At 44.0% G+C, this 27087-nt stretch overlaps 1 protein-coding gene across 1 annotated transcript in view; it reads left to right on the top strand.

The window, feature by feature from the left end:
- Nucleotides 1-27087, top strand: part of LAMA3 (laminin subunit alpha 3) — a 183254-nt gene that overhangs the window by 52899 nt on the left and 103268 nt on the right. Inside the window, exons 14-23 of the mRNA XM_015121683.3 lie at nucleotides 380-533; nucleotides 7468-7628; nucleotides 10577-10685; nucleotides 12704-12801; nucleotides 13712-13856; nucleotides 16401-16527; nucleotides 16615-16754; nucleotides 19032-19147; nucleotides 20319-20530; nucleotides 21490-21694. Of these exons, the coding sequence (XP_014977169.3) occupies nucleotides 380-533; nucleotides 7468-7628; nucleotides 10577-10685; nucleotides 12704-12801; nucleotides 13712-13856; nucleotides 16401-16527; nucleotides 16615-16754; nucleotides 19032-19147; nucleotides 20319-20530; nucleotides 21490-21694 (1467 nt within the window). The remainder of the gene's footprint in view (nucleotides 1-379; nucleotides 534-7467; nucleotides 7629-10576; nucleotides 10686-12703; nucleotides 12802-13711; nucleotides 13857-16400; nucleotides 16528-16614; nucleotides 16755-19031; nucleotides 19148-20318; nucleotides 20531-21489; nucleotides 21695-27087) is intronic.

Below are 27087 nucleotides of genomic sequence, written 5' to 3'. Positions count from 1 at the left end.
TATGTCTTACTTGTGTCCTTCAAATAAGATTCACAAGGCGCTTTGCACACCATAGCTGGCTTAGGAGTGGCTACCACCCTCCAGCATGTGGGAATGTTGACACATGCCCAAGTCAGTGCCCTCAAGGTCAGTCATGCATCCGGTGGGAGGAAGAGCTTAAAATAGAACCCAGGTTTGTGGACCTTTGTTTCTTCTCTTCCCCATGCAGATGAAAATTTATTGCTTAATTCTTGTAGCAGACACTTAATAAGAGTTTGTTGAAAGATGATGAATGAATGAGTGAACTGAATGACTAAGAGTCTTTGGGGATGTACTTTGATATTCCGTTTGATGTTCTCAGTTGTAACTATTGATTCTGTTGTTGTTGTTTTCGTTGAAGTTGCTTGCTCTACCAGCATTTGCCAGTGACCAGATTCCCCTGTACCCTGGCTTGTGAGGCCAGACACTTCCTGCTTGATGGGGAGCCCAGACCCGTGGCAGTGAGGCAGCCCACACCTGCACACCCTGTCATGGTGGACCTCAGTGGGAGAGAGGTGGGCCAGCCTTTTATTTGTTATCGAAGTTATTACTACCTCCCCATCTGTATCTGCTGAAAACACTTGGCCACAGTTGCTTCTCAAATTCAGGGGAACCTGGAAGATTTTCTCAGAGGTGTTTATCAACATTTGCTGAGCTATCTGATTTAGGGTGGGGCTGGATGATACGCTGCATGGAGCCATGTTCAGGTTGTTCTTTGAGCACTTTCTAGACATGGCAGGGGATGTAGGCAGCCATCAAATCCTTTCTTTTTGGTTATCTGGACTTAGAAGGGGGCATCCTGTTCTACCTGATTCAGGGCAAGATTTCTCTTAAAAGACAGATGAGACTCAATCTAGTAAGCCTCCAGAAATGACAGAGCTTACCCTAAAAGGATACCACACTCACTGACTGTTCAACCCCTTAGGCTAAGCAATTTGTAACAGCTGAATTCCTTGAGCTCAGAATCCGGAACTTCTACACCCCCTGGCACCTACCTCACGGCTTGGAGGACAGGTTACTACAGGTCTTGGTATTACTTTTCTTCCAGGAGTTCTTCGAACTTCAGAACCAAATTTAAGATCATACTAATTTAAGATTCGAGTTAGAGCTATAGGATATCAACCATAACAATAAGAACACACAACGCAACACTTCAAAATGAAGACACTGGAAAAAACTTCCTCCACTATATTTTTATTGTTTGCTTTCTATAACATTCTCTGTTTTGTCCTTTTGAGGAAAATATTCATTTGGGGGATTAAATCTGTGGGATGAAAATATATGTGGAGTTAATCGTAACTGAACATTTAGACGTGTACATTTTTGTAAACTACATTTCTAACATTTTGAAGGTAGCAGTTAAAGGGTTTTAAGTATATTTCCTGAGTAAAGTCTTCATTTCATTTTATTTGAATTTTCATGACACAAAATAATATATACTTGTTGTAACAAGTAAAACAATATAGATATGCATCAAAAACCTAAATGATCTTCCCTCCACTTCATTCTAATACTAAGTTTGCTGTATCCTTCCCTACCCATGCTATGTGTGTATACACACATGCATGTATATAGGTGTACATACATACATATATACATAAAATGCACATACACGTAGATATACAGATACATGTACGTGTATGTGTGTGTATTTGTGTGTATGTGTTCCCTAGACAACAGGAGGTACAGTTGAGAAGGGGCAACCACCAGGAAGTGATGATGATGACTCATCTAGGAGATTCTAATCTCTGATTTAACCCAGAGCTATAGTACAGAGCTAGTCAGCAGGACCTCAAGGCTCTTTTACAATATTGAAATATTTTATTTTACTATCTCTTTATTATCCAGCTTATTGATTCAGTTTAATTTATACTTTTAAAACTTTCCAATTGGCTCTTTATCATATTTACTTTTTCTTGTCTTTTCTGCCAGTTTTTGTTTCCGAACTTCATGTACTTTTAAGTGGAAGTTACTCCTTCATTTATCTTTTTTAGTATCCTAAAGGCCTTGGAGCCAAGTGTGTTTCAGAATTCAGAATTTTTAAGATTTGAAAAAAGATAACATCTCCAGTGAGGTCTGGGATAATACCCTATAATCAAACAGGTTAATATTTCTCCAGTGAAAAGCATGAATAGGCACACCTGGGGAGACACGAACTAATATCAGTTTAGTTCAGACTTTGCAAACAAATGATTATTGGTTAAGTTAGGTAAGGTTTGCCGCCAAAACAGTTACGAAACCTATTTCCTTTTCAGAGTTTGGGGATTTCCGACCGTGGGCCGCTATATTTAGTCTTTGTCAGACTATTCCATAAAATTCACCTCATCTGAAGTGAACTCATCTCTGATTATTTTGTTACCTGTCCTTCTTAATATTTGATTTCTGTGTTTTGAAATTTTGTTTACAGGCGTATTGGCTTATTTTGAACGAGAGGTTTTTGTCCTGTCCTTCTTTTGTATCTGTTTTAGCCTGCTAGTTTTGCACTGTCTTACCTGTCCACTGGATCCTTAGCCCAGGAGCAGGCATTACAGTGTGCCTTCTCTATTGTTATGACATTGAAGATAGCACAGATTCAGACACTGACCCCATGAATGGCATAGCTCAGTTCTTGGTCATGAGGCCACATATTTGATTTTTGGTTCCCAAATTCCATTGCTTCTTTTAAAAATTTATTTATTTTTACATATTTAGGGGTACAAGTGCAAGTTTCTTATATGCGTATATAACATAGTGGTGAAGTCTGGGCTTCTAGTGTACCCATCACCCAAATAGTGAACATTGTACCTAATAGGTAGTTTTTCAACACTTACCCCCCCTTCCATCCTCCCACTTTTCGTAGTCTCCAGTGTCTGTTATTGCACTCTGTATGTCCATGTGTACCCATTGTTTAGCGACCATTTATAAGTGAGAACATGCAGTATTTGACCTTCACACAGTTTCTTATAAATCCACAACCCAGGAGGCAGATTGGAAGCAATTTTTTAGCTTCTTTTTAAGTTTGAACATCCTCGTCTTCAAAAAATGTACCTGGATCTGGCCATTGTCTCCTATGGCACATGTTTTATTCTCTTTACTCTGCACGAGCTAAACTGCTGGCCAAAATAACCTGCTTCCACATCTAGGGGAAAACAGGCTTGTGACTACAGTCCTGGTGCCACTTGGGGTTTTTCTTTAACTTACGTTTTATCACCTATTTACTTTTGATTCAAATGTATCTTTTTGTTGTTCTTTTAAAACGTTTTACCCAGAGTCGCTCTCTCTTGGAGCAGGAGTATAGTGAGTGTGAATTCTCTGTGCCATCTGAACCAGAAGTCACCCGTATTTAAAAAATGCTAACCTATTTTTATTAAAATCCTTCTCTCTCTCCCTCAACTCAGCCACTGCACCATACGCCTCCCCTTCACAACAAAACTCCTCCAAAGTATTGTCTACACTCTCTGTTTCTAATTCTTTATGCCCCACTCACACCTCAACCCACTTCAGTCTGGCTTCCACCTCCCACTCCATTAAATTTATTTTGCCAGGTTTCCGATGAGATCTTTGTCACTAAATCCAGTGGATATGTTTCAGTCCTTATCGGTTTAACTTCTCGGCAGCTTTCAATGCCTGGTGGATGCTCCCTGAATTCTCAAACTCTCTCTTGTTTTTCATAATTTAAGGGCTATCTTAATAATTTAAAAAATAACGACAACCTGATTCTCTTTCTACCTCTCTCACCGCTTCCTCAAAATATCATTTGCAGACTCATCCTCCTCTGTCTAGCTGTTAAGTGTTAGAATTTGTCGAGGCTCAGTCCTAGGCCTTATTACTCTATGTTCTGTCTCGAGAAGCCTCACCCATGGCAATTGTGTCAGACACATCTCCACACAGATACCTCCCATATTGTTATGCCCAGTCATACCTCTGCTTTTATATGCAGACCAGCAAGTCTACCTTCCTTCCTGACATTACCTCTTTGATGTTTCAAAGCAATCTCAAACTCCGTTTCAGTATTCCCTACCTAAGTTAATGCCACTACCACCCATCTAATTACATAAGGCAAAATTCTTAGGGTCATCCGTGACTTCTCCCATTCTTTCCCCCACCCAAACCAATCCATCTGTGAGTGTATATCCCAAACTTTTCTTGGCTTTCTCCTTCTATCTCCCTTGTCCAAAATACAATCATTTTCTATGAGAATCTCCGTAGAAGCCTCCTAATTAGCTGACCCACATCTGCTCTGCCCATTGCACCTCCTGATCTGTTCTCCAGACTATAGCCAGCACTCACATTCTGATGGGAATATTTGATCAACACTTATTGCTCTTAGGATAGAGACAAAGATTTTAACATGGCTTATAAAGCTGCCCTTTCTACTTCCCAGTTTTATTATACCCCCTCCTGCTCTCTGTTTCTCTGCTCCTCTGACCTACCTTCAGTCTCTTGGGCTTGCATTATATGGGACTCTACAGCATTCTACGTTGTATGTAGCCTCCTACTGCAAGCCGTTCCCTCTACCCAAACACTCTTCTCTCCCCTGTGGCCTGGTTGTCTTCTCCTTGTCCTCCACAATCAACTAAGTTGCTGCTTCTTCAAGGAAGCCTTCCCCCTCCCTTATCTCCTCGACTAGCTCAGGCCCCTTTCTAACACCTCTGCAGAACATTATTCACATGTAGTTTTATGCTGTATTTTCTAGTTATCTAATTACTTGATTCAAGTCTGTCTGAGCGTATGTCTGTCTTGCTTCCCATTGTATACCTATCACCTAGCTGGTGGACTAGCATAGTGTAGGTATTCAGTAACATTTGCTGACCAAATCATTTGAATCCTCATTTTGACATCAGACATATTAGTTATCCCTTTTAGTTTTGTATAGGCAACAGATTTGATAAACCCGCCTTCTATGTCTTTATCCCAAAACACTAATAACTACTAGAGGTCAGTTCTGTGCCATAGAACCAGAAATATTCCTCCAGTTTGACACTGATTCCATTGAAGTTCCCCTTTTTAAAGATAAATAACACACATAAATAATCACAACAGCAAGCAGTAAAGTTTCTGTTTGCCATCTTTTATGTCTTTTATCTGAGTTTCTCAAACCTGACTTTGCCCATCAAATGTACCTTAAACTCTTCAAACAAGCCTTCTAAAAGGTAATCCATACAATTTAGAGTGGAAAGAGTAGTAGAAATTTATAATAGAGTGCTAGATAGAAATTGCTGCCAATAATAACTTCTGGGAGAAAACCTGATACATCACTGACCTGTGAGTGTTTTGTGGTGGGGTAATGACAGTCAGGCCCTTGTTTGGAGATGCTCAGGGGCGAAATGCTGGCGGTAACCTCGCCACAGGGAGCAGTGGCAGAGCCATATTTCCCTCTAGAACATAGAGTCAACATTGGTGTGGCTGATCTACATTCTTTCCCAGAGGGAAATCTTTCTGTTATTTACATGCCAGAAAAAAAAATCACTGTGGAAGATCGCAGTTATGTGGTTCAGAGCCGTGCAGAAGGAATACCAAATGTGAATTTCCTAAGGCAGGGAGAGGGAGGACCATTTTAATTAAATGTGGTAAAGCTTGCCTGGATCTGAGCTTGCAGGTGGAGGTGGGTTACACTGGTGAGGAATAAGGTTCTAATACTGGCCCAGGCATTAAATATGCATACACACTTTGACCCAGTAATTCCACTTCTAGGAATCTTACAGAAATACTAGCATTAGGATATACGCGTGATGATTGTATACCATTAGAGGTTGTAGGGAAAATTAAAAGACAACCTGTGTCCCTCTATAAGGGATTAGTTAAATAGTTTTATATTCATACTACAGAATGGTAGGCAGCTATTCAAAAAATGAAGTATATTTGCATGTAAGTGTATTTGCATGTATGTATTTTTGCAATAAAGACATATAAAATACCATTGAGTAAAAAAAGCAAGTCATGGTAAAAAGCAATAATCACAATTATACTCATTAATATTTACATAGTGCTTATTATATGTCAAATACACTTCTGAGAGCTCTGTATGTATTCACTTAATCCTCAGAACAGTCTTAAGAGGGGGTACTATTGTTATCTGCATTTTACTAAGGAGGATACCGAGCCATACAGATGTCAAGTAGCTTGTGCAAGATCACACAGCTGGAGGCTGTCTGATTCCAGACCCCAAACTCCTAACCAGTAGGTGATATCAGGGGAGGGCACACTTTTTCTGTAAAGGGACAGATAGTAAATATTTTTGGTTTTGCAGGCCCTGTGGTCTCTGTCATCGTAGCACAAAAGCATCCTTAATTGTCTACTATGATCACAGTTTTTCTTAACAAAACAAAACATGCGTGTGCATATTTGGGCATAGAAAATGGTTTGGAAATATGAAAATCGTTAACAGTCCTTATTAACACCCCTTATCTCAGGAGCAGGATGTGTGTGTGTCACTTTTACATTATTTCCCTTAGTACAATTTAAAACTTCTTTGAAAAAAACAACTAAAGAGCCCAAAGGCACATTTCATTCCCGTTACTCCTCATCAGTACTTCGGATCTCTGCTCACTGCAAGCTCCGCCTCCCGGGTTTACGCCATTCTCCTGGCTCGGCCTCCCAAGTAGCTGTGACTACAGGCGCCCGCCACCTCGCCTGGCCATTTTTTTTGTATTTTTTAGTAGAGACGGTGTTTCACCGTGTTAGCCAGGATGGTCTCGATCTCCTGACCTTGTGATTCGCCCGTCTCGGCCTCCCAAAGTGCTGGGATTACAGGCTTGAGCCACCGCGCCCGGCCAGTATTTCTTTTTTTTTTTTTTTTTTTTTTTTTTTTTGAGGCGGAGTCTCGCTCTGTCGCCCAGGCTGGAGTGCAGTGGCGCGATCTCGGCTCACTGCAAGCTCCGCCTCCCGGGTTCCCGCCATTCTCCTGCCTCAGCCTCCCGAGTAGCTGGGACTACAGGCGCCGCCACCACGCCCGGCTAATTTTTTTGTATTTTTAGTGGAGACGGGGTTTCATTGTGTTAGCCAGGATGGTCTCGATCTCCTGACCTCGTGATCCGCCCGTCTCGGCCTCCTAAAGTGCTGGGATTACAGGCTTGAGCCACCGCGCCCGGCCCAGTATTTCATTTTTACTTCAAGTTTTAGAATGTCTTTTGCCTTGAGAAACAAGCAGCAAAAACACTCTGGGTGGAAAGAGTAGAAGCCTCTCTAAGCAGGGCTGCCAGATTTAGAAAATAAGAGTACGGGATGCCCCATTAAATCGTCCAAATAAACGATAAATAATTATCTGTTATTTATTTCCGTCTAAAATGTAACAGGACACCATGTGTTTTATCTGGCATCTCAACCTGTAGGACCATATTTCTTACAGGGATGACGTGTAAAAATACTTCCAGGGTGTCTTCTGGGCTCTGTTTTCACCATTGCTGATGCACGTATGGCCTGTACGTGTCACAGCTGGATCACAGTCTGTCTGCTTGGCCTCTGTGACAGGTGGAATTGCATCTGCGGCTGCGCGTCCCACAGGTTGGCCGCTACGTGGTTGTGCTTGAGTATTCCACAGAGGCAGCCCAGCTGTTTGTGGCTGATGTGAACGTGAAGAGCCCCGGGTCTGTTCTGGCAGGCCAGGTGAACATTTACAGCTGCAAGTACAGGTACTCAGTCCCACCAAGGGAATTCCTCTGTAAAGGTACAATTAGGAAATGTGCTTTAGGAACTTTGACGGTTATTTGTGTTGGGAGGTTGTTTTCTTTTTGAGGCAGCTTTTGAAAACAAGCAGGTGATTAGTTGTGTGGTCCAGCGTCATCACTAATGTGGGTATTGGGAGCCCTCTCTATGGGCAGCGTAAAAATGTGGCATTTTCTTAAAAAGCTGTATGCTGTACTTAGCAATTTGGTTCAGATTCACATAGCACAACGCAACCTCTTTATTTGATTCTCTATCACTAAGGTGCGGTGCAATGAACTCACTGCTCTCACCTCAAAGGCTGTGTCAAGTACCTGGGTGCGTAGCATAAGGAAAAAGACTCGTTCTCAGTAATGTTAGGGGGTGCACACCTACCTTTGCAGCACACCTTCAGAACTGGGGATAATTAATGTTTGATGATTGCCAAGTGGAAAAAAAAATTAACAAAGGACTTCAAAATGCCCCGATGAAGTTCTTCTCTTCCAAGAGCACTAACTGACAAGGGCTTATTAAAAATGGTTTTGTTTGCATAATATTTCAAGATGCATGCAAATGTCCAGAGCATGCTGTAATTAAATAATCAGCACAAGGGGTGTTTCCACATGAAATTAATTGTATACTAAATGGGACTGGAAGTCAGAGTTCCTTGAAACAGCAGGTGGAGCACTGCAGTAAAACCATCCAGTTCTTGGCCGCGGCCTTGAACATTGTATTACTACTGCTTTCGTGTTGCTTTTTGTCAAACCCAACATGACCTGAAGCAATGGACGTTTTCCCTGTTGTGAAAATGAAAACAAATAAACAAAAACTTATCCAAAGAGTTACTTCTAGTAGCTTAGAATGGAAACTTTTATGAGAATTGATGAAATGGCTATTGAATGAACATCATGCCCTCAGTAACCCTAAACGAGCATCTCTGAAGTCTTTGTCTTTGGGTGATGATAGAACCAAAGAAGGTAATTGTATTTGGATTTTTAACAGGAGCACAAAATGGGCCTAAAAGAGTTCTCCGGGGATGTTCTGTCATTATCTGAAGATATGAGTTGCATCTATAGATGAAATCAGCAACCACTGGAATGTCCACTCCTGATGGGTGGGTCGCCACCTCACCTGAGGCCTGGAGACTGTTAGCCACAGGGCCTGGGGCAGGGCTTCTCCATACCCATTTGTCCATGCCCATCTGCCGGTTCAGCTCTCCAACTCCTTCCGCTTCCAGATCCCATGGCTTGACTACGGTTGCTCAGGATACAGAGTGGAGATGGCTAAGGGGGCAGGAGGAAATACTCATGATAACCCTGGTGACTCTGAATCATCTCAGAGGAGTTCTGAGAATATCTATGCCAAGGAGAGAAGTGGTTTCAAAACCAAAGAAAGAAAGGACACCCTTTCTGGGCACCATGGGTGTTGTTTTGTGACCTAAGTCTGAATGGAGTTATTCAGTCTGCAGATCATTTTAGCTCTAAACATGACAACACCAAAGTCCTGCGTTAGGAGTTTCTATCCTTAGAAACGCAGGACAGCATGGTTTCAGTCTAGGAACCACTTTCATTGTGCTTAACCACTCCAAAGAGTGTTCTGCTGTATTTTTTCATGTGGCTAAAATATTTCCTCTTTCTCTTCCTTGTCTGTCATGTGGATAAGTGAAAATGAACAGGCTACAAGTATGGGAGTTCAAACAATATGGTGCAACTGGAAAATATTTGACCCATGAAAACCTATGTTAAATGACAGGCCCTTTCAGCATTGCAGCATATTCTGCTGAGGTTTCAACTTTTCCCAGCATTTCTCAAGTGAGTTCTAACGATGTTAAAAAAAAATCCCAGCAGAATAGCAGTGGTGCTAAAGAAAACCACTTTTCAGAGTAGTGCTGTGATAAATCTAATCTGCTCTCCATAAAAGAGATGATCATTAGTGATTAAATCAATCTGGTTATTACTGTTAGGCTATTTCTTAGGAGGAATTTAATATAGGATAAGGATAAAACTAAGTAAATCACTTAGTATATTTAACCTTAGGATTATGCCTAAATCCAAAAGAATGTGTTTTAATGGACACACACACACACACACTCACTCACACTCACATAGGGGAGTGAGAAAGAAAAAAACGGTTTACTAAGTTTCTAATATATAACACACACTGGGCTTGGCTTTTTATATAACTTTTCTCATTTTAATCCTCACCAGAAAAGTCATTGCCTGAATTATTTCAAATATTTCTCAGAAATAGCGCTTTTGTTTTAATATAACAGTAGTTTCAAATTATATTTAGAAACAGAGAATTTGCAATGGAGAATGAATTCAGAAACATTACTCAAAAAGTACCACCTGTAAGGGTTTTACCGTTAGAATTATTTGGTTCAAAACTGTGAGCTTTTAAATGTCCCTGAACTCTGTATCTCACTTGATATGATGGAGGGAAGAGATACCACAGGTAGAAATGAAGAAGGAAGAAGGAGGAGAACCAGACTGAGTTTCAGAGGCAAACTCGGGGTCTTATCCATGCTGGAGGAAGGCCAGCATGCGCACTGTCTTGGCGTGGGGTGGTGGCTGTGAGGCTAGTGGATGACTTTAATTGTGAATAGTCCCAGGAATGTTGGCTGTGCCTTAGAGATCTGCAGTTACTGACCCTGGGGCCCTTTCTCTCGAGGACTAAACCTAGTACTTTATAAAGCTGGGTAGAAAAACTGAATGGGGCCTTTAGCCCTGAGAGGTACAACACTGGTCACAGCGGGAAGGTTCTTTTCCCCATAGAGACTTCGAGCTGCATCCCTCTTCAACTCATCATGCAGGAAAATTCACTATAATTCATTCAGTTATGAACAGATGAAACCAAGGAGTGGTCAGCCACCCCATAAGGATGTGCAGAATGAGGGAGATGCTGAGAATCAGGCTAAGAAAACTGTTTTCTCTTGCAGCGTTCTCTGCCGGAGTGCTGTGATTGATCACATGAGCCGCATCGCTGTGTATGAGCTGTTGGCAGATGCAGACATTCAGCTCAAGGGACACATGGCCCGATTCCTTCTGGTATGCTTCTGTTTTGCCCATTGAATTTTAGAAGCATTTTGCTGATATCTATATTTTTTGAAGCTTATTAAAATTTTGACTGGGGTTGCATTACTCCTATAACCTGTGAAGAATTGCCAGTTTAATATTTATTCTTCCCATCTAGAACCTGACTTGCCTCTTCATTTGTTTGAGCCTTTTTTGGTATGGCATAATAAAATTTAGTCATATTTAAGCACCTCTCACAAAATCCCATTTCATTAATTTTTATTCATTTCTACTATTATAAGGAAAATATCTTCTGTTATTGTATTTCCTAGTTTATCATTATTGCCAGAGTTTAGAAATCCCATTGCTTATCATTTATTTTCTTTTCCTTCTTACTATTTTATTATCTCTATTAGCTTCTTGGTAAATTTTATCAAAATTTTAAAGCTTGTAATTACCTAGTTTAAAAAAACTATTTCAAAAAGAATATCCTTCAGTTAATCAGATATATATATATATATATATATATATATATATATATATATATACACACACACACACATATATATATAATTAAGAGTTAAAATATCAAGTGTGGCAGACTAAATAATCTTCATGCCCACCTTTGTAATGGCATGACTTGAACATTGAGGGTTCTGACAAACAGAGGCAGTGGGATCTCACTAGAAAGGAGGTGGCCAGATTTACAATGAATATCTCAGGGAATTTAAGATTCTCTTAAGAGTGAAGCAACTTCCTGTTACTGATGATACTATGCATGCATCACACCCTGGGAAATGCCAGGCCAGCCTGTGCTACTGTGTTTTAAATATTTGTGCCTGATAGTATTAAAAACTTGGAGCCTACTCTTAAGAAGTAGCTGGAATTCAGTTTTTAAAAAATTATAATTATAAAATTATGACTCCTTCTTAAAACATAACAATCCAAGAGAATCTAACCTCTTCATCTTTGGAAATTATAATGGAGCTGAATGTTCATCATTTAAGAGTAAGTTTTCCCTTTTTTTTTTTTTGAGACGGAGTCTCGCTCAGTCGCCCAGGCTGGAGTTCAGTGGCTCGATCTCAGCTCACTACAAGCTCCACCTCCCGGGTTCCCGCCATTCTCCTGCCTCAGCCTCCCGAGTAGCTGGGACTACAGGTGCCCTCCACCTCGCTCAGCTAATTTTTTGCATTTTTAGTAGAGACGGGGTTTCACTGTGTTAGCCAGGATGGTCTCGATCTCCTGACCTCGTGATCCGCCCGCCTCGGCCCCCCAAAGTGCTGGGATTACAGGCGTGAGCCACCGCGCCCGGCCAAGTTTTCCCTTTTTGAAGTAGTCAGATGCCATTCAGAGTCAAGGCTGGCTAGAACATAAACTCTATGAAGGCAGGGGTGTTGTCCATCTTGGACTTGCAAGACCCCTAGTCTCAGTGGTGTTCAACAAAAATGTTTGTTATTGTTAATGAATAGCTTTGCAGTCAAGCTGGTAATACAGTTTTGATTTAAAATAAAGTATATTGATAAATTAATGACTGAGTTTCTTGTGTGACTCAAAAACTAGCTCTGGAGACAGTTCCTTCAACAAAGGCCAAATGTGCCTGAGATAGGAGTCATTCTTTATGAACAAGGGTTATTTCTAGCAGTGGCAGCCCTCACTTTGAAAAGCAGGCTCTCTGGCCAAACACCACATCCCCTGTCTTCCTCCCAACGGGCCTGAAAAGCCAGGATTGGCCCAGGACAAGACAGAAAAAACAGGCACTGGAAGTCACTGAAAAGAGTAGGTTCTGAGCTTTCTTATGGTTTTGTTCTCAGTTCTGTTTATGTAAGTATTTCAGCAGTAATTTAATTCTATAAAACAGGAAAAAGGATTTGTTGCACATAGTGATGCCTGAGGACATGCCATCCTCCAATATTTTCTACTTTAAAATAACAATTAGAATTATTATGGATAAATCCTTTACTTCATCGCTTTTTTAAAAGGGTGTTTTTGGCCATATCATTGATTTTCCTGGTAACTGCAATGTGCCTTTGTGCATTGTATTTGCTCAAGAGCATCAAGTTTGTATCATACCCATTGAAGAATTCTCAGCTGAGTATGTGAGGCCGCAAGTCCACTGCATTGCCAGTTACAGGCGATTTGTCAATCAAAGGTAATGTATTTCCTTCCTGTCTCCCCATTCATGTTCTGAGTGACACTGGGATGAGCGTAAGGCCGAAACTTTATACTCAACATCAGAAATGATCATAAGCCAAGGTGCTAAAGTCTGGGAGTGGATTTAAAACAGAAAGAAAGAAAAACCAGCTAAATAATTTACCCCAGCAGTCTTTCCAGAATTCCGTAATATCAGGAAGCTGTCCCAGGAACAGCCAGGGAAATGGTTAAGCCTATCCCTGGAGGGCAGGAATCCTGAGTTCTATTCTAAGCCCTCGAAAAGACTTGTTTCGTTCCAATCTTTTAATCTCTCTGTCTGAGACTCTTCATTTGGAAAACCATGAAAATAATGACCTATCTCATAACTATGTGATGAGAATCAGCTAACTAATGCTTATTGGGGTTTTGGTAGGGTTGTTTTGCTGTAGATTCAAAAACAGCTTATGGCCATGGTCATGAAATCTGGTGTGCATGGTTAGGACTGTAGGAACCACCAACACAATGCAGTTCTGGTTGTGCGTAAAAGAGACAATGCGCATTTTTTCTTTCTTATATAGTGTTCTGTCAGTATTTATGTTTAGAGGTGAATCATGTTTTATTTCATTGATCTCATTTTAACGGTTAATTTTAGTTCTGGAAAGGGAAGTTTTTGTAAGTTTCTATCTAACTTACTTTACTTCAAAATCAAGATTCTCTGTGTTTTAACTAGTTTAATGGAACAGGTGGCTGGAATACACTTGGCATGAGTATCGTTATATAAAGATCCCTAGAGTTCTGTGCTTCCCCCAGCACTGGATCCTTTTGATGCCCATGTGGTCCTATGCTCCAAGTCTGTCTCTTCACTGATGGACAATTCTGTAGCTTTGGGTTCTTTTAAAAATCAGATTTTTAAATATTCTGTTTTTCAGTGCCACCTGTGTCTCCCTGGCCCATGAAACTCCTCCAACAGCATTAATTTTGGATGTTGTAAGTGGCAGGCCTTTCCCTCACCTGCCCCAGCAGTCTTCACCTTCTGTTGATGTTCTTCCTGGGGTCACCTTGAAGGCACCACAGGTAGTGTGCTGTTTCTAAACCAGTGGTTCTCAAAGTATGACCTCAAGCAGCAGCATCCACATCACTTGGAAATTTGTCAGCAATGCAGATTCACAGACCCACTACAGACCTACTGAGTTGGAAGCTCTGGGGGTGGGCCCAGGAATCTGTGTTTTAACAAACCCTCCAGGTGATTCTGATGCTCCTGAAGTTTGAGAACCTCTACTGTCTTCTGTGAAGAGTCCAGAAATGCAGGCATCTGGTTAATCCTGCCTAGGACCACCCCTGCCTGATGCCCTTTCCCTCCTAAGCTTTGTCCACTAGACATTTGGCAATTATTCATGGCCCATATTGTGGTATCTTATATTTTTATGGACTGCTGCTGTTTAATATAGTTGTTTATTAGTTTTCTTCCCAAGTTAGATCATAAGAATTTTAGAATAGTTATTGTAGCCAAGAACTCCCCCACCTTTTTTTTTTTTTGAGACAGATTCTTGCTGTATCACTCAAACTAGAGTGCAGTGGCATGATCATAGCTTACTGCAGCCTCCAACTCCTGGGCTCAGGCAGTTCTCCCATCTCAGCTTCCCAAGTAGCTGGGACTAGAGGTGAGCACCACGTTGCCCAGCCAATTTTTTTTCTTTTTTATTTCTGTAGAGACGGGGTCTTGCTATGTTGCCCAGGCTAGTCTCGAACCAGTAAACTTTTTGTATCCCCCACTGCACCAGCACAGTACCTTGCAGGTAGGAAATTCTCAATAAACATTTGTTAATCAATCATCTAGAGCACAAAGCTGAAATATAATAAATTAATGCATTTCGTAAGCTAAAAATTCACAGGACTTTTAAAGTTCTGCATTATAAAAATATAATTTACATTATGATATTATAAGGTTTAGTATCCCTTATCCGAACTGCTTGTGATCAGAAATGTTTTGAATTTCAGATTTTGGAATATTTGCATTATATTTATGGGTTGAGCATCCCTAATCTGAAAACCTGAAATCCAAAATGTTCCAATGAGAATTTCCTTCGAACATTATACCAGTGCTCAAAAAATTTCAGATTTTGGAGCATTTTGGATTTTCAGATTAGGGATGTCCAACCTGTATTATGTCCTTAAAATCTCAAAGATTGTTTGCATCTGTTCACAGTGCATTGGATTTGAGAATTTACAGGATCTGAGCGATAGAATCAAATAAGATCCCATATAGGAAAGGCAGTCTAGAATAATAGTGGCGAATGAGTTGAAATCAAGATGACAGAGTTCTAGTCCTGCTTTTGTCATGAAATTAGTGCATGATTTTCCATGAACTATTTACCCTCTCTGAGTCACGGGTCTCATCTGAAAAATGCGGATGAGCTATTTTTGTGAGTTAAACGATTCGTTATTCACAAAGTGAGGCTTTCTGGGGAGAGCAGAGCTTGTACTTGAGCTTAAGCAAAAGGAGGGCGGGCTGTAGCTTTTAGCCCTCAAAAAGACTCCTTTACATGGTGGGAGTGGAGGGAGGGCCAGGGCTGTCCAGGGAGGACTCCCTCTCCCAGGGGCTGGAATTTGTGTGATTAGAACTCCCCACTCACGACAAAGGAGGGAGCTGGGAGCCCCTGAGCTGTCTTATGAGCTTGTCTGGGTGTGGGGCAAAAGGCGCAGGGGTGTAATAGGGCTTGAAAGCTGTCAGTGGGCAAACATCAGAAATAGAGTCAGAGCTGGGCACAGTGGTTCACACCTGTGATCCAGCACTTTGGGAGGCCAACGCAGCAGTATTGCTTGAGACTGTGAGCTCAAGATCTGCCTGGGCAACATAGGAAGACCCTGTCTCTACAAAAATTTAAAAAGTACCCAGGCATGATGGCACATACTTGTAGTCCTAGCTACTTGGGAGGCTGAAGCAGGAGGACCATTTGAACCCAGGAGTTTGAGGCTGCAGTGAGCTATGGTTGTGCCACTGACCTCCAGCCTGGGTGACAGAGCGAGATCCTCTGTCACTCTGAGACAGAGTGGACTGAGCCTTTACTCCTGGCTTTGGCCTGCTCCCGTGATTGTTTTTCATAAATCCCGATTCATCTGGTCTTGGTCTTAACAATAAAGAGCGTTGATCTCTTAAAAAAAGTGGAGTCAGACTTTATTGCATAGTTATTATGCATAGCACTGTTATGAACATTTAAGTATGGCCTTCTTGCAAACTTATTACACATTTCTTTTGGGTATGTACCCAGAAGGCCAACTGCTGGGTTATGTGTTCAACTTTGGTAAATATTGCCAAACAGGTTTTCAACCTGACTTACCAATTATACCCCCTCCAACGTGTATGATTGTACCACAGTTTGTTTATCCAACCTGCAAGCAAGAGACATTTGGTTTGTTTTCAGTTTTTGTGATAACAGCAAAAAAAGCTACTGTAAATGTATGTGTGAAGGTTTCTGGGTGAAGATGGGTTGTCATTTCACTTTGGTAAATACGTTGTTTTGTTTTTTAACCTCTGAATTACTCTATGATTCCAGTTACTCATAGCTCTCCAGCTTGAGGGTTTTTTGGGGTTTTTTTCCTCCTCTTTTTTCCTCTTAGAATCAAGTGACCCTGAGAGGACGTGCACCACACCTGGGCCGATACGTCTTTGTCATCCATTTTTACCAAGCAGCGCACCCGACGTTTCCCGCGCAGGTGTCAGTGGACGGCGGGTGGCCACGGGCAGGTGAGCCGCAGTGAGCAGGCCCCGCTGCCTGCCTTGGGCCGACCCCACAGTCCTGTGCGTGACAGGAAGTCTCTCTCTTTCTGCCAGGCTCCTTCCGTGCCTCTTTTTGCCCCCATGTGCTCGGCTGCCGGGATCAAGTGATTGCCGAAGGCCAGATTGAGTTTGACATCTCAGAGCCTGAAGTGGCTGCAACCGTGAAGGTTCCAGAAGGAAAGTCCTTGGTTTTGGTGCGTTCCTCTTGTCCCTCAACTTGCTCCTCATGTGCCTGCCTGGCTGGCCATTTTGGGTGTCTGTTTGGCTCATGGAAATAATTCTTCCAAGGAATTGAAGTCGTATTTGTAGAAAAATGTTTAAATTTTACAGCTGTCTTTTGCTCCCCAATAGATAAATAAGTAAGTAAATAAATAAAGCATGTGACAATTAAAGTCAAGGGAACTAGACAGAAGAGAGCAGGCATCACCCCTCTCCACCAGACCCTGCTTCCTCATCTGACCAGTCTCTGGAGCATTTTTCACTCCTTTCTGCCTTTGGCCCTGCAGCTGCTTTCTCTCTGTTTCCCCCGCTTTCTCTAGTGCTCCTTGGGTGGTTTCTCCTTTTCCACTTGTCACTGTGTGTTGGCGTTCCTTCTGATTTGACGCCGAGCCCCTCATTGTGTCATTTGTCCTTGGATACGTCTTCCGTGCCCATCGATTCTGTTCTCTCCACTGTGGGAAGGATACTTACATCTGTGAAGTCATCTCTGACCTTTCCTGAACTCCAGTATGTGACCACCATCTCCTGCGTATCTGCCTGGCCAGAGATCTTGCAAGTCCCTTACTTAGTCTGCACCCTGCACAGCCCCGGTGTGCCCACCCTGTTCATCACCTTGAGTGATGGCAACCAGTGCCTGGAGTCATGCTGAGCCCCCTTCTCTAGCAGCTCTGCTCCCACATCTGTTACCACACACCAGGGTCTTTCTCTGGCATGCCTCCTGGAGGCAACCATTCTCTTCTAGCCCCGTTGTCCTCACTGACCATCCTTCCGCTCACCTGGACAGGGCCAGCCTCCTGCCAGCACTCCCTTCCTGGTCCACCTCTTTCCAGTGCCTCCTCCGCGTTCCTGGCCATTACCTACCTGACTGGAGGGCTAGGAGCATACCGTGTGACCCAGCCGCTTCTCTGGACTTCCAACAACTGATGGGATACGGTCCACTTACTGCCCTAGGATCCATGTGCCTCACTCAGGCCCTCATGACCCCCTAATTCATCTTTCATCCTCCTCTCTGCCATTGCCCTACTCCACGCCTCCCCCTCCCACACCTCACTCTCTGGCCATGCAAATCCATTCTCAAGCCCCTAGATATGCCATTTCTTCTCATGCCACCAGGGTTGCTCACACTGGCCCTTTTTCTGACATTTTCTGTCTGTTTCTCTACCTGGAGAAGTCCGGCGTACCTACTCACCCAGCTCAGAGTTCATTCATCTTTTTGTAAAGCCCTCCAGGAAGCATTGCCCGGACCCTCTGTGTGGCCCTCCAGGCCTCTGCATGAGCCTCCTCCTGTCTGAGGAAGTCGCCTGCCTAGGAGACAAGGGCTGCGTCTGTTCATTTTGCATCCCCTGTGCCTGGAATACCACCTGGTGTGTGGTGCTCGGCAAACGTTTATTGAATTGAATATCATGAGAGTAGTAGGCTCCCTGTAAGCTGTGAGCTGGTGAGCAGTTGACAAAGATGTTTGAAAATTTCTACAGTATTTGCTATAAGCATATTGTGATTTATACTGGCACAGGGAACCAAACTACTGTTAGTCATAATAGAGTACCAGGTATGATGTCAGCTCCAAGGACAAGCCATGGTGTTAGCTTCTGCATTGTTCTTGCCACGTTGGTTTGTTTCCCTTTAAAAATACAAAACAACCATCCCTGGAGATCCAGGGAAACACCAGGCATGAGTCACATGGAGCCCTGGCCATGCAGCAGACCCCCGCTTACCCCCAAGGTCCCATCACCCAGCCAGCACGCAAGGCTTTTGTTTCTCTGAGTAGAAGTTCCAAGGGCTCTGCCTGGGAACTCATCGTTCCCTGCATAGTAATGTGGACTGAGCCTTTACTCCTGGCTTTGGCCTGCTCCCGTGATTGTTTTTCATAAATCCCGATTCATCTGGTCTTGGTCTTAACAATAAAGAGCATTGATCTCAGTGAAGAGAAAGTACAGGTTGAATATCTCTTATCTGAAATGCTTGGGACCAGAAGTGTTTTGGATTTCAGATTTTTTTCAGATTTTGGAATATTTGCATAATACTTACAGATTGAGCATCCCTAATTCAAAAATCCCCAATCCAAAATGCTCCAGTGAGCATTTCTTTTGAGCGTGATCTTTGAGCATTATGTCAGTGCTCAAAAAGTTTCAGATTTTGAAGCATTTCAGATTTTGGGTTTTTCGAGTAGGGGTGCTCAACCTGTATAATAAGTAGCCTTAGGTCTGTGTCATCATTGGAAATTCTAAGACATGCTGGTGGATTTCTTTCAGGTCCGTGTTCTAATGGTGCCTACAGAAAACTATGACTACCAAATACTTCACAAAAAATCCATGGACAAGTCACTCGAGTTTATCACCAATTGTGGAAAAAACAGCTTTTACATTGAGTGAGTATCACTTTGTGGGAAGGCTCTGGAATGCGGAGGCACTCCCACATTCCTGACCAGCTGGAGGCCCAGGGAGGGGCTGGCCCTCGGATGTGTCCTCTTCCCCCCACTGCCCAAGAGAGTGTTAGTGAGTCCCAGGGGAAGATGCTCTTTCTCCACACTGACCTTCCCGTGACAGACTTTGCCATGCACTGCCTAGGAAAGATGACTGTCCTCAGCTGTGAACTCAACAGGGGCCCACACCCCAAGCTGAGATGCAGGGGCTGGTTAGGAGTTTCTCTCCCTCTCCACTGCTTCCTGTGTGCCAGCACAGATTCCTAAGACGTACCACACACGGTACCCTCCACTGGGAAGGACATCAGCCCTGAGTCCCACTCTCCTCTACCATCTAACCAAGCAGGGCGTGTCCAGAGACATGGCTCCCTGCCCTCTCTCCTTGTGTCCTTGAATGCCAAAAACTAGGACGGTCCTGAGTATCAATTCCTGCCGTTCTCTTCTGTGGACCCGCCCTTTCCCTGTTGTAGGGTTCCTGAGGAACCCAGGCGCTCCAGAGGCCCTGGGAGGCAGACCCCTGCTGTGCAGTGACTATTAAGAGCAAAGGCTCTTAAGCGGCTGTGGATGTGAATGCTGCTCACCACTCCATAACCCTGCAGCCTCGGGAATGTCGCCTAACTTCTAGAAGCCTCAGTTGCCTTATCTGTGAATTGGGGCTTAGGCCTAATCGGTTGGGAGGTTGGGAGGTCATGTGGGATGTCACTAAGGCTTCCAGCACACAGCATTCAATGAATGTTAGCGATTCTCCTCCTCATTATCATTTTATGAGTTGTATTATTACACACATAGGTCTACTTTTTTGGTAACCACTTTATTGAGCTATAATTCACATACTATATAGTTCATCCTTTAGGTCTATTTCCACTCTTTTATTCCAGCTGTACAAGGTTCCCACTGACCTGTTCTGTGATGTCTCCTCCTGCGGCAGGTGGTAGGGGGAGGGTGTGGCTGTCACTGACTGAGTCTGAGGTGGGGTATTTCCCACTCTTCTCTGACTCCAGAACCATGAACCACTCCCACAGATGCTGCTGGGTGGAGCAGATGGTAAAGGCGAGGTTGAGGCCACTCCCATACACACCTCCCTGGGCATCACCATGAGTTGTTTCTGTCTCCACAGCCCCCAGACAGCCTCCAGATTCTGTAAGAATTCTGCCAGGTCCCTGGTGGCCTTTTACCACAAAGGTGCCCTGCCTTGTGAGTGCCACCCCGCCGGAGCCACCAGCCCTCACTGCAGCCCTGAAGGTGGGCAGTGCCCATGCCGGCCCAACGTCATTGGGCGGCAGTGCACCCGCTGTGCAACAGGCCACTATGGATTCCCACACTGCAAGCGTAAGTGCACGTTTCCCGTCACCCAAGGTCTACTCTGGTCCCGTGTAGATGATGCTCACTGGGGCATGCTTCTTCAGTGGCACTGTGCTAGAGACTCACCTGGAGATCTGGAGAAATGCAGATTCTGATTCAGGAGACTGGGCTGGGGTCTGAGTCTCTACATTTCCAATAAACACCCAGGTGATGCCCATGCTGCTGGTCCCTGGACCGCACTCTGAGTAGCAATGTTCTAGAAGATAAGTATTTGTGACTCCCCTGCTGTGTGACCTATGTACTTGGCAAAGCAGATGAGTGTGACAAGTCTTAAACCTCAGAGTCTGGGAGAGCTTGATCCCCTTCCTCACGGAAGCCCCTTCCATTTTGTCGGCCCAACCCAAACTCAGTTGAGACAGGACAGCCAGGGTCATGTGGCAGCACTACTGAATGAGAACCCGTGGGAACTTTTATCTAAGAACCATCCTGTGGCCCGAGGGGTAGGGTCAGCTCACTTCATGTGACTGCAGTGCAGAATGCAGTGTGCAGAGTCCCCATGCAGAGGCCAAGGAACAAGGACCGTGCTGCCAGGTCGTGCCCTGACCCTGGGCTCTGGACGCACAGGGCACTGGGGTGATGTGGATGTAGAGCTGCTTCAGGGAGCCTGAGAGCAGCCTCCTACCAATTTCTAGAATCCTTCAATGGTCCAGAGGCCCCATATGAGTGGCACACAGTGGCAGCAAGGTGGGCTCCTTTGAGGGTCTATCTTGGAGCTGGCTAGCGCAGCTGCTCCTCATTCCGCATCCACACTGTCTGCCGCGAGTATTTGGGGTGGTTGGTCCTGACTCCAAGAAACGGGCCTTTCAGATCTAAACATTTCTCTCAGACCCTTTGGAGGCTTCTGGAAAACCCGGCAGTTGGTGGAGTGCTGCTGGAGCCCAGGCAGCCTCTGACCCTCACAAGGTATTTCTTTATCCCCTGACCAGCGTGCAGCTGTGGCCTGCGCCTTTGTGAAGAGATGACGGGGCAGTGCCGCTGCCCTCCCCGCACGGTCAGGCCCCAGTGCGAAGTGTGTGAGACACACTCATTCAGCTTCCACCCCATGGCCGGCTGCGAAGGCTGCAACTGTTCCAGGAGGGGCACCAGCGAGGCTGCCATGCTGCAGTGTGACCGGGACAGCGGGCAGTGCAGGTGAGCTGGGGGAGTAACCTGTCCGCTTCTGTCACAGGGAGGTTGCGCACCATCTGCCCACACACTGGTCGTCGTCACTTTCCACTTCCCACCTGTCCAGGGGTGCCTGTGTTGACCCCAGTGTGGGCTTCCCAGCCAGAATGGGTTGCAGTGAGTGGAGTGATTGGCCTTAGGCTCAGAGCCGGGCAGAGCCTGCGTGGATGGATTACCAGTCATCTTGAGCCGGCAGCAGCCTTGCCCATTGACTCCAGCATGCTGTCACTATGGGACTGTGTTCTGTGTGTGCCATGAGGCAAAAGTGGGAGAGGAATGATACATGCATAACGAAGGTATCTGTGTGCTTTGCTGGGATGCCTTGTGGTGAGCACCTGTCCATTTGTATTTAGGTATAAGCTTCATACGCTCCTTTTAGGGTTCACTGGCAGTGTGGTTAAGGTCAGCGCATGATAAAAGTCTGAAATCCCTCCTAGCTGAGGTGGGCTGGAAGGGGTGGTGGGGCCTCCATGGCAGGGCTTGGTGGGAGTTAGGAGGGAGTCAGGGTGAGCAGGAGACACGCTGGAGAGCCTGGCCTGAGAGTGGGGCTGCCCTCAGAGGACCACAGAGCAGTCCAGTACTTAATTGTTAAGGGACAGGTGGAGACCTTGGCTCATGCAGATGCTGCATTGCGGAGAGGTTTGGTTCAGGGGCTGCATTGGAACGTGGAGGCTGGTGTCACATGGTTCCAGGTGCTGAGGCTGATCTCAGCAGGGCTGGATGGGGGCTGCAGGGGCCAGAGGAAGGGTATGGCTCCAAAAGGAGGGACTGGAAAGAATTAGATCAGTGGTGATATGCCAGGGAAACTGAGTCAGAGGCCAGGCCAGGATGGCAGTGTGCAGGGGAAAGCAGAAGGTTCACCATGCACTCCACTCCCTTCAGCACGCACCCCAGGCACATGGGTGTTATGGAGTCTGTAATTTGGGTGTGAGAGGCAGGAGGGGCTGTGGCTGCTGGGGACAGGCCTCAGTGACTCCCACTTGAGGGTGGCTGTGGTAGTCTCCCGTGACTGCCATTAACAAATGCCACAAACAATGCTGAAATAACAGAAATTTATGCTTGTACATTTCTGGAGTCTAGAAACTCAAAATCAAGATGTCAGCAGGGTTGGTTTCTTCCAGAGGGTCTGCAGGAGAACCTGTCCCATGCCTTTTCGCTTCTGGTGTGCAGGTATTCCTGGGAATCCCTGGGCTGGTGGCTGCATCACCGCAACCTCTGCCTCCGCCATTCCATGCTGTTCTCTCTGGGCGTCTCTGTCTTCCTGTGGCGTTCCCTTCTCTGTGTGTGTCTCAGTCTCTTCTCATTTTCTTATAAGGACACCAGTCATACTGGCTTAGGGCCCACAGTACTCTGGTATAAACTCATCTTAACTTAATTACATCTGGAAAGACCCTGTTTCCAAATAAGGCCACATTCTCAGGTACAAGGGGGTAGAACTTGGACAGATCTTTTGTGGGGATACAGTTCAACTCTCTATAGCAGCGATGTTCGCTTTTCTAAGGAAGGCCTCTTAACCACCCCTTTAATTGTCATCTGGTGCCTACCAACTCCTTTATACTACTGGGACATTGTAAGGAAGCTGGGAGAAAAACTTGAATCATGAAACATTCCAAGGCTTTAAAACCACAGGTGTGAGTCCTGCCTGAGTCAGGTCAGTCACTCAAGAACCGCAGGGGATGACTGTGTTTAATCACAGGAAGTAAAGGAACCAAGGAGGAGATGGAGAAGCAGTTTTCTGACAGGAAGAGAAGCAGTAGAGTTTTCAAAGGGAGTAGTTTGTCAACAATAAATCACTGCGAATGGAACTTCACACACAATTTCTCAATGCTGCTGTCACAGAAAAAGAAAACCAAGAGTGCTTTAAAAAATGTTTTAATCTTGTTAAGGCACCAGAAGGTGATGGACGGATTTACTGTAGTATTTTATGTAAAAATTCTAAGGAGTTTTATTTTTAACAAACTCTCACTGCCAATGATAATTTAATAGACTGGAATATTCCCAACTCAGGATGGAGGCATGTCTATAGTAAGTTTTGCCCAAACCTGACAGCATCAACGGAAATGGAATCTTACCGGCTTGTATTACACTTAAACCAAGATGTAAAACTGTTTACTTTGACCTTAGGAAAGGGACTATAATAATCTAATGGGATAATGCATCTTCCCATGATCAAAGTGGATTTGTCATAAAAGGGCCTTGGCAGAAAATGTAAGAAAGTTTACATTACCGTAAATTGCACAAATTGCCCATGATAATTTCAGTGTAAATGCTGAAAAAGCTTTTGATTGCCTGAAAGGATTACTTCTTTATAAAATATTAGAGGAAAAACTAGAAGTTTTCTAGTTTTATGAAGAATATGTTTAGTATAGCTCATGTAAAATAAAAAATCAGAGATAACTAGAGTTTGCGAGAAAAAGGAAAACATCCTTTCACAGTCATATAACAGACTGTCCTGCAGTTGTACAAATCATCACAAACTGCAAAGCTGAAAAATTGCTCTTTTCAAATTGTATTTAATTACTTAGAGGTGTTCAATTTTATCATACTGTAAGAAAACCAAACTGTTACAAATATTCATCTACTTTAAAATGAATTTAAAAAATAATTTTAGCAATCCACAATGCTCACTCTTTACTGAAGTCAACCCCGTGTTGTAGTTTTAGAGGCAATGAGGATAAGTTGGAACCATAAAGCTGAGCCTTCGACTCACCTTTGTCAAGTCCTAGCTATGAGACTGGGCAAGTCATTTTGCCTTCCTGGCTTTCAGTTTCTTACTCTGTAAAATGAAGTTTGGTAAAATCATCTCTAACTTCCTATATAAATTTAAAATTCTGATTCCATTCCTTTTTCAATCTCTGATTGTATTACAGACTATATTGTGTAATTATCAAAAGGTCTATTATTCTGGCCAACTCTATTATATCAAGATCAAAAAGATGCTTATATTGATCAAAACTTCATTTTTTATAGCACAAGACAGCACATATATCTATTTATAGTGATGAAAAAGTAAATTTGCGTCTGCTCCTAATACTGGAAGACATGTGCCATCAGATTCTCTGAACACACAGAAGGGCTAGAATATCTTCGGAAGACTTTATCCATCTGTGTCAGACATGAGGAAGCTGGAGATCCCTGACAGTGAAAGCTGCTGTGCTGTTGACCACGTCCAAGCTATTTTCAGATTGATCAAAGGAGATGGCAGTCCACCTGGACATCCAGCGAAGCCGTGTGTACCTCATGCCTTTTCAGAAGGACAGTAGCCACAGGAAAGATTTGGGGATGCCCTCTATCTCCACTCAGCTTTACTAAGCTTTTGTGTTAAGTGGAGAAATTAAAAACCAGAAAAGGTCATAGACTTGATGTTCTCAGAACAGAAGGGCTTCCAGCTAAGCGTCGATTCATGAGCCCTAACAACTTGGAGAGGCAATTTCTTTGATGCTCCTCATCAAATAATCAATGAGACTGGCCAGGCAATGTGCAGGCGCTGGGATGTGCTGTTGACACAGTGGTGACTGCTGTGACTGCCACACAGAAGGAGCTCAGGGTTCTCACCCGCACGCCCTCTGTCGTCCTTCATCTTCTGTAACACTGGCATCTTTTTCTCACCTCTCTGATGATCCTTCTCTGGCTATTTCACTGGCTTCATTTTTCTCCTTCTGCCCCCAGACCAAGAGGATGTGTGGTGTGAGTTGTGTCCTGTCTCTGCCGCTCACTGTCTGGGTGACCTCAGGTATATTACTTCTGTCCTCCGGGCCTTAGGTCTCCATCTGTAAAATAAGGATCCTGGAGGCACCTACCTCATAAAGTCCTTTAGAGGGTTAAATGTCTCCTGTGCACACACTGAAAGCAGCGCCTGACACACTCTGAGCACCCAGTAAGTATTAGCTGTTGTGGTTATTTGCCAAGGTCATGGCTGTCTGCCTTCCTCCCTCTATGCTTTGTCCCTGAAACTACACCCATTCTCCTGGCTTCAGCCACCCCCACTCCTGGATGATTCCCAGATCCACAGCTCCAGTCCTGCTCCTTGAGGGCTATCCTATTCCACCTTTATTGCATATCAACTCAACCTGGGTTCTCTTATTGACTTTACGCAGGTAGCCCTGGACAAGTTCCCTGAGCTCTTTGGGCTCCTGTCTCCTCACATCTATTATGAAAAGTTAGATTGGATAATCGTTAACTCCTGAATGCTACAATACTGACCCTATCTCTAAAACCCATGTCATTGCCTTCCCTTTCAAGCCATTTCTCCCTTTGGATTAAAAAAAATTCTACTTAATGATAACAGCTTCTTTCCAGTCCTTTAAGCCTGTAATCTGAGTATTATCTCAGAATCAACCCATTTTCCCTACAGCCAGTCAAGTGTCAACTTCTGGCAAGGGACATATTATCCCCCTTCCTTTCCATGGCTGTCTACTGCCTGGTTGAGTCCGTTTACCACTTCATGTTCAGATGATATTGATGCTTTCCTAGTTGACCTTCCATTTCCTGGGTTACTCATTCATTCTTTCTTTCTTTTTTGGCTCTTTAAGAGGAATATGCTAAATTGACAATTATACTGGGATTCAAACATCTGTCTTTCCCTTAATTTTGTTCACAAATACATGGTACTGTTAGTCTGTGAACTTGAGACAATGTTGATAAATGCGTACATGTTTATGATTTTATCTCCTTTTTGATTTATGACAGGCTACCCTTAAATGTGATTTTATCTTCTTGGCATGTATTTTTGTTTGTTTTTGTTATTTTAATGAGGATGAAACATCTCCCTCAGTTCCTTGTGAAATTTTTTTCCTTTCCCTTAAATGTTATTTTGGATGTGTTTCGTTGCTCAAAGTGCATCTCATACCTATTCTATCTTGGGTACTGTGCTTCCTGTGGAAGGCACACATGTCTGTGGTCTGTTGGGGGCACCTGTTCTAACCAAGAGTGACAGTGCAGCATGGTGAGCGCCATATTGTGTGTGGGCTGTTATGGGAACACCATTTCCATGACATCACATTCTTTGCTGAAGAACCTTCCTTAATTCCCCATTGTCTAACAGGATAAAGACCAACTTTACATGATTTGAATTCTATCTACCCTAACTTTTTTTTTTTTTTTGAGATGGAGTCTCGCTCTGTCACCCATTCTGGAGTGCAGTGGCGCAATCTCGGCTCACTGCAAGCTCCGCCTCCTGGGTTCACACCATTCTCCTGCCTCAGCCTCCCGAGTAGCTGGGACTACAGGTGCCCAGCACCATGCCCGGCTAATTTTTTGTATTTTTAGTAGAGATGGAGTTTCACCATGTTAACCAGATGGTCTCGATCTCCTGACCTCGTGATCCGCCCGCCTTGGCCTCCCAAAGTGCTGGGATTACA

Source organism: Macaca mulatta, chromosome 18 (assembly GCF_049350105.2).
Source record: "Macaca mulatta isolate MMU2019108-1 chromosome 18, T2T-MMU8v2.0, whole genome shotgun sequence".
NCBI classification, from domain to species: Eukaryota; Metazoa; Chordata; class Mammalia; order Primates; family Cercopithecidae; genus Macaca; species Macaca mulatta.
The sequence above is the reverse complement of the archived record's forward strand: the minus strand, read 5'-3'. Positions and strand labels throughout refer to the sequence as shown.